We start from the raw sequence: 7572 nt of genomic DNA, 5'->3' as shown, positions 1-7572 counted from the left end.
TAATATTTTTTTTTGAATTTAATCATTGATTTATGATTGTATAGTGAGCGGCGTAGAATGGTAACCCACCATCCGTGAAATCCTGGCTCTGCCACTAAATGTACATACATTAGTATTCCGTAACTATCAATCAAAACACGTACTTGTAGATGGTGCTTAAAGTACGTGTACAATATCACAATAGTATAAACACAATGTAAATACTCCCTCCGTCCCGGAATACTTGACCTGTTTTCCTTATCGGGTCGTCCCTTAATACTTGACCTGTTTCTAAAAATGGAAATATTCTAACAATATTATATTATTTTTCACTCCATCCCTATTAACGCACCTACCCCTTACTCCATACAAAAAATAATTAAAAATTCAACCCCTACTCTCCCCCAACCCCACCCCTTTACACATTTCCCACTAACTACATTAAAATAATACCCCACTATCAACTACTACCTATTAAATTAAATAAGTCAATTCAAGTCCCTTAAACTCTGTGCCGGTCAAACCGAGTCGAATATTCCGGGACGGAGGGAGTATACGGAGTACTAAAGTGAAAAAAGTAAATATTATTTTAAAGAGGAGTTAATGGAGTAATAATCTAATTATTCAACATTACATTACCGCTGCTTGATCGAGTTTTGTTTTAATAAAATTAAATGCGGTGCCTAAATACCCCGGACGTTCCATCAAAAAAAATTATAATCCATATCAAACACTGTACACACTGTGTTTCCTTAATTCGAATTGTTTGAATATGGTATATTTTCCATGTAGTGCTGCATATATCGGCATCAAAATAAAACGAAACTTGTTGATCTGATGATCGAATAACAGAGTCAAACAGGCGTAGGATTATAGCTAGATTGCATTCTATAAAATGCCGTAAGAAAAGGGACTAAATGTATGCATTTAATTTGTACTCGAATAAGAAAATCCATCTACTAGATAGTCATATCATCATATATCGTTAATTAGTTGGGTTGATCATGATGGAGTAGATAGTCGATCGATCTAATGCATATATGTAGAGGAGGTGGTATAAGTATTAATTAGTATTAGTGGTGTTGCTTAACTTAAAGTCTCCAACGACCTCTGTTGGCATTTAATACTTTTGCTGTCTTCTTACCTAGCTAGCTGCTCACTCTAGTCCACTCTCTCTCTATTCACTTAACTTCTCATGCAGCACATTCTCATCTATCTCTTTTTATTTTCCAACCATTTATTACACATCTGTCCTCTTCAATTCCCCCCCTCCACCTCCTTTCAACCCCTCTTTATATACCTCTCTCCTTTTCTCTCTCCCTCACCACCATTCTATCTCCATTCTCTCTCCTCCAACTATAACCATAACCAAAACCAAAAAACAGGGTATTACATGGAACCATTTACGGCGTTGCTGATTTTATCAGCAATTACGGCGTATTTGATCTGGTTTCGAACACTCATACGCCCACTCAAAGGTCCACGTGTCTGGCCATTGGTGGGGAGTTTGCCGGGGTTGATACAGAATGCCAACCGCATGCATGAGTGGATTGCCGAGAATCTCCGCTCCTGTGGTGGCACTTACCAAACCTGCATCTGTGCGGTCCCTTTTTTAGGCCGGAAGCAGGGTTTGGTTACTGTCACCTGCGATCCACGGAACCTTGAGCATATTCTCAAGGGTAGATTCGATAATTACCCTAAGGGTCCGACGTGGCAAGCGGTTTTCCATGATTTGCTAGGGGAGGGTATCTTTAACTCGGATGGGAATACGTGGCTTTTTCAAAGGAAGACTGCCGCGCTGGAATTTACAACTCGGACGCTTCGACAAGCGATGGGCCGCTGGGTGAACCGGGCTATTAAAGGCCGGTTTGTCCCTATTTTGAAGGCGGCTCAGCTTGAAGCTAAGCCGGTTGATTTTCAAGATTTATTGCTACGTCTTACTTTCGACAATATTTGTGGGTTGGCTTTTGGGCAAGACCCACAAACTCTCACCCCCGGTCTACCCGAAAATAGTTTTGCAATGGCGTTTGATCGTGCCACGGAGGCTACGCTGCAGCGGTTCATATTACCCGAGTTTATTTGGCGGTTCAGGAAGTGGCTCGGTTTAGGTATGGAAGTTGTCTTAAGGCAGAGTGTATCACACGTGGACAAGTATTTGACAAATATTATAAATACACGTAAGCTTGAGCTTACAGATGAGAAATTTAGTGGGACCCATGATGATTTGTTGTCTAGGTTTATGAAGAAAAAGGAGTCCTACTCGGACAAATTTCTACAACAGGTGGCCCTTAATTTCATCCTAGCTGGACGAGACACGTCCTCTGTGGCACTTAGCTGGTTTTTCTGGCTTGTGAGTATTAACCCACGCGTAGAAGAAAAAATCCTAATTGAAATTTGCACCATTCTGATGGAGACACGTGGCAGTGATACTACAAAGTGGACCGAGGAGCCTTTAGAGTTTGAAGAAGTTGACCGGTTGATGTACCTCAAGGCTGCACTCTCTGAGACGCTAAGGCTCTACCCATCCGTACCGGAAGATTCGAAACACGTCATCGCCGACGACGTTCTCCCCGACGGAACCTTCGTCCCTGCGGGGTCCGCCATCACGTACTCCATATACTCAACGGGCCGTATGAAGTTCATTTGGGGCGACGATTGTTTAGAGTTCAGGCCCGAAAGGTGGTTATCAACCGATGGTCACAAAATAGAGTTGCAAGACTCATTCAAATTCGTGTCATTCAATGCAGGCCCTAGGGTGTGCCTAGGAAAAGACTTAGCCTATCTACAAATGAAGTCGATTGTTGCAGCGGTTTTACTCCGTCACCGGCTCAGCGTGACACGTGGGCACAAGGTGGAACAAAAGATGTCATTGACCTTGTTCATGAAAAATGGGCTACTGATGGATGTTCACCCGAGAGACTTGTCACCCATTGTTTCCAAAATTAACCAAAAAGTTACCGGTACGGGTACGGGTACGGGTGCATAATTGCGTGGGGGGTGTCTAGAATTGATTAGCCTAAAAAGGTTGGTTAGAAGATACATTTGGTTTGGGCAACGTACGCGGGTTTAGTTGGGGGGTGGAGACTGTGAATACGATGGCTACATTTAGAACAAAAGATAAGCAATTAAAAGAGTTTGTTACATTTGGGTATATTTATGAACCAATAAAGCGACATTTACTTACGACAACTGTTAGGGTAATTACTAAATGGGAATATAAAGATAAATATAAAGTATATTTGTGTACCTATCTTTTCAGATCAAGTTTGTTACTAGCTCATGTGGTTAGTTTTGCAATTTACACATGATTTTTGTATACTCTTTAACTATATTCAGGTTTTCCATGTTTTTGTCCTTCTTGTTTTCCCCCTGTTTTTTTCTTTGCTTTGTAAATCTTACCTACATACCATCACACTACTATCTATAACCGGATTCATTCCGGTAAGATATCACATTGGGAATATGTTTCCTTGTTGAAGTGGTTAGATTCAGTTAAACTTCATAAATTGAAATGTATATTTCATCGAAAATGATAAACTTCATAAATTGAAATGTATATTTCATCGAAAATGATAAACTTCATAAATTGAAATGTATATTTTATCGAAAATGATAAAGGTCACAACATGCGACCTTTAAGCCGTGTCACAATTAATGACATATCATGCTTATGTGACATTATTTAAATTGGAAACTAAAATATTTAACTTATACGTAGTATAACCTGTTATACATGTTTAAAAAAAAGTAGGAAAATCTTAATATTTTTATTTATTTCCTTCTTTATATCGACTACCTTATTTACATATTTTCATAGTAAAAATATTGCATTGATAATAAAAATATTCCGATGACGCATAGCCTACGTGACTTCTGCATGTATGTACCAATTAAACTCCGACACGTAAGATTACGAAAATTAAATATTCTCGTAACTTGCGAACTTTATCATCACCCATATTTTTTGTGTTAGCACCAGGTTCGCCCTTGGGGTTAATCCAGATTCGGGGCGAGTTATGGGTAGATAGGTTCCAGTCCCCTCCCAATTGTTGTTGCAGGGGATCGAACACGAGTTTTCCCTACCAAATTCAGCCCCAATCACCACTGAACCAACATGCAATTGGTTTCATCATCACCCATATTTCATTGATCATAATTGTATTCCATTCTTTATCAGCACTGAAGTTCAAAACCGATCGACAAATAATATGAAGTAGAATTGATCGGATAATAGTAGGAGGTAATATGTAAGTTTCATCCGTAATTTGGATCCCCGGCCACCGTTCTTGGCATTGATTTTGAGTTACTAGCTCCCTGGATATTTCCAACCCCCTCTTGGTAGGTGTTGTGTGTTAACATCATTAAGACACGCTGATACTCTTGAGTCTAGATGGTTTATTAATCGTGGTTCTAACATTTATGCTATATAATAATGATAATACGGTTGGAGTATCATTAATTTAGGTTAAGTTATACTATACCCTACTACTCCGTATCAATTACACTCGTACAGTGTAAACGTCAAGAGGGCCTACGATATTAGTCACTTGTTCAATGTTCATATATTCATGTTACTAACTACGGAGTAGTTTCTAAGCTTATCAAGCAGTCTTTTAAAGTATTGTTGAGGGATTGTGATTTCATTGAGTTGAAAGATGAAAATAATATACAAATTATATGGTGGATTAATATCGAGTGTTAAAAAGGTAGATGGGCTGAAAGAGGTTATATAAATTAAATGGTGAATTGATCTTGAACAAGGAAGATGAAGTAGGGTGTTAAAATTGTAAAATAATTTGTATAACAAATAACAAACCGAAAAATAAAAAAATTAATTAATTAATAGAGGAAAGACGGGATGACACATGTCATCTAATAATATATGGTCTCTCTTTTTGAACGCTAGGTATAGATATAGATGATTTTTTTTTCATTTAAACATAATCAACACATAAGTAAATAAGTAATGGTATAACCGTATAAGAGTAATAGGTACTTCCTCCGTCCTTTTTTATTTTTTACGTGTAAATTAAGTTGGAATTTATATATGAAGTATATTATACCAAGCGTAAATATTAAAAAAGGGACGAAAAAAGTATTTCACAGAGGGATACCAAAAGATCAAAGATATCAGACGTTCCCTTATAAAGTAAGTTCCAGCATCATAATAGGAACAGAAGATATCATCCAAAGAAATGAAGTTGGATTTTATGTAATAAAAAAACAATGTAGCCCCTTAAATAAATTCTTACCATTTTAATCAATCTATTTATATGCGTTCGATTCTATCTAATTTATATGGTTTTTATATTCGCACGCATCTCATTTATATTATACTTTTTACATATTATTTCAAGTTTAAATGTAGTAACACAAATTTATATCTTATATTCGCACGCATCTCGTGCATATAAGACTAACAAGTTTATAACGAAAGCTCTATAGGTCTACATGGCCCATTACATATATAAAAAAAGAAGTTCTATTGGACCCTAGAAATGAGAGTGGGCCGTGATCGGCGGCTATGGAATTGGCATGCCATTTAATCCTGTTTTTATCCTGTCGGTACTTATTGTGCTTTCTCAATAAAATATAGCCCATGCACAACTCTTACCATGCTACTTGGTTAGTTATCGTCTCTGTGTCCGTGTCAACCTAACACAACTTTTTTAAGCTTTAGTTTAGGTTATCTGCGTACCCAAAAAGTATCAAAATCCAAGGATTGGGATTATAGTTTATAATTTTTATTATACTAGTTGTTGGACCGCGCACGTTAATACTAACGTGCGCGGTCCCCCGAGATATTGAAATTAGTTCGTAAAATTAAATCAAAAAAGGAGAAAGTGAAACAAAGAAAAGAAATTGGTAATATATGTAATTAACAAGAGTTGAACCTAGGTTGTTTGAACAAGCAACATAGAGCATCTAAAGGGAAGGAATGAAAAAAAAATCTTAGTAATAGTGAATTTCACCATTTTGTGACTCATAACACTATTCTTAAGCATAGTACTCCAATTGTGAGTATTTTAAAGGTTTGGGATACGCATTTAAATTTCTTTTTGTATGAGCTGACAAATGACATACTTTCTCTATTCCGGAAATATCGCACCATTTTTTTTACATTATTCACACTTCGACTTTGGCCATTTGTTGTGATTCGTACGTAAAAAAAGTCTAGTTATGTGAGGTCATGTTAGATTCATATCGATATTATATATATTTTTTTATAATTTTTGCTTTTACACGATTTGAAATATTAAGGGTCAAAATAATGGTTAGAGGAGTAAAAATCAATTATGGTGCGATATTTTCGAAACGGATGAAATATTAACTTTTCTATCTCCCATATCAAAACTTATATGAAATTATCTTTAGTGGATGAATTAATTTCATAGACCAAGTTGAAAGGAGAAAAAAGAATATTCGATATGTAATCTTATTTCGGATCCACTTCCCGTCTCCCCGCATCTAGCTACATTAGTACTAGATCACATACAATAGTAGCCATATTGATCATTTCACCTCAAGCCTAGCTCATTACTGCCCACGAGTACTCACTCTGTCCTATTTTCCACGGTTTTTAAGATGCGATTTAAAACATAAATATATTTTAATTCAATAAGTGTAAAAATTCTAAAAATATACATTGAATCGAATAACAAAACTTTATCATTTCTTATTTATTAATAAGAATTTGTGGTCAAACTCTTTAAAATAAGATTCATAAAGTAGAAATGGGGTAAATATTAAGGAACGGAAGGAGTACAATTGACCCAGTTGTACTATGAATCCTATGATTGCCAAGTCAAGTACTTAGCTCGATGAAAAAGCCATTAGTTAAAGCAAATATACTCAACGCGGTAGAGTGATGTAATCTAGCAGTGTCATTTTTAATTAAGCTCAAAAACATTTGGGGTGATTTGATTTAAGACTAATTAAGCTTAGGTAACACATTCAAAAGTCATTTTCTTGTTTGGTACTCGTGATCTTAGCTTAATCAATCACTGAATTGATTTTATTAATATACCTTATTACCTTGTAATTTCCTTATCTCCCTCAATTCAAAATATATGTGATGCAATTAGTTAAAGTGACACGATAATATCGTCTTCGTATGCAATGACGACAATAATATTAGGATTTTTTTAAAAAAAGACGGTCTAATGCCATATGTTACTGTTCCTAACTCATAACTATATGATATATTATTAAGCATGAACTGACAGTTAAGTAAGTATCAGATGGTCTGATAGGATATGAGATTATGAGACTAACTGTTCTTATACTAAGTACTCCATATATATTAGAAAATGATTTGTATTAGAAAATAAGACGACGGACCTTACTGAAATAATAGCTTTCGAATATAGTTTAATTCAAATAAAAAAGGTGTTAATCAACCCTATAGAAAATACTTGTTTTTTGTTTTAAAAAAATAAAAATAAAACAACCACCAACGTTGACATACGGGGGTGAACCTAAGTTGCTATGACATTCAATCGAAGGGTCAATCTAAAACTACAAATTCGTTTTCTATTTGTATTTGTTGACAAAGAAATTAAAAATATTAACCATGAATTTCATGATTAAACA

The 7572-nt window shown here is 35.7% G+C and overlaps 1 protein-coding gene across 1 annotated transcript; it reads left to right on the top strand.

Moving 5' to 3' along the window:
• Nucleotides 1–1270: 1270 nt before the first annotated feature.
• Nucleotides 1271–3333, top strand: LOC110784972 (cytochrome P450 86A22-like). Its single transcript, XM_021989415.2, has one exon. The coding sequence runs from the start codon at nucleotides 1373–1375 to the stop codon at nucleotides 2963–2965; it is 1593 nt and encodes a 530-aa protein (XP_021845107.1). The 5' UTR covers nucleotides 1271–1372; the 3' UTR covers nucleotides 2966–3333.
• Nucleotides 3334–7572: the final 4239 nt, after the last annotated feature.

This window comes from Spinacia oleracea, chromosome 6, assembly GCF_020520425.1.
Source record: "Spinacia oleracea cultivar Varoflay chromosome 6, BTI_SOV_V1, whole genome shotgun sequence".
Taxonomy (NCBI): domain Eukaryota; kingdom Viridiplantae; phylum Streptophyta; class Magnoliopsida; order Caryophyllales; family Amaranthaceae; genus Spinacia; species Spinacia oleracea.
Note: the sequence above shows the minus strand (reverse complement) of the source record. Positions and strands in the feature narration are given on the sequence as shown.

Excerpts from the sequence above, each read along its gene's own strand:
- LOC110784972 (XM_021989415.2), top strand. The coding sequence starts at position 1,373 with ATGGAACCATTTACGGCGTTGCTGATTTTATCAGCAATTACGGCGTAT.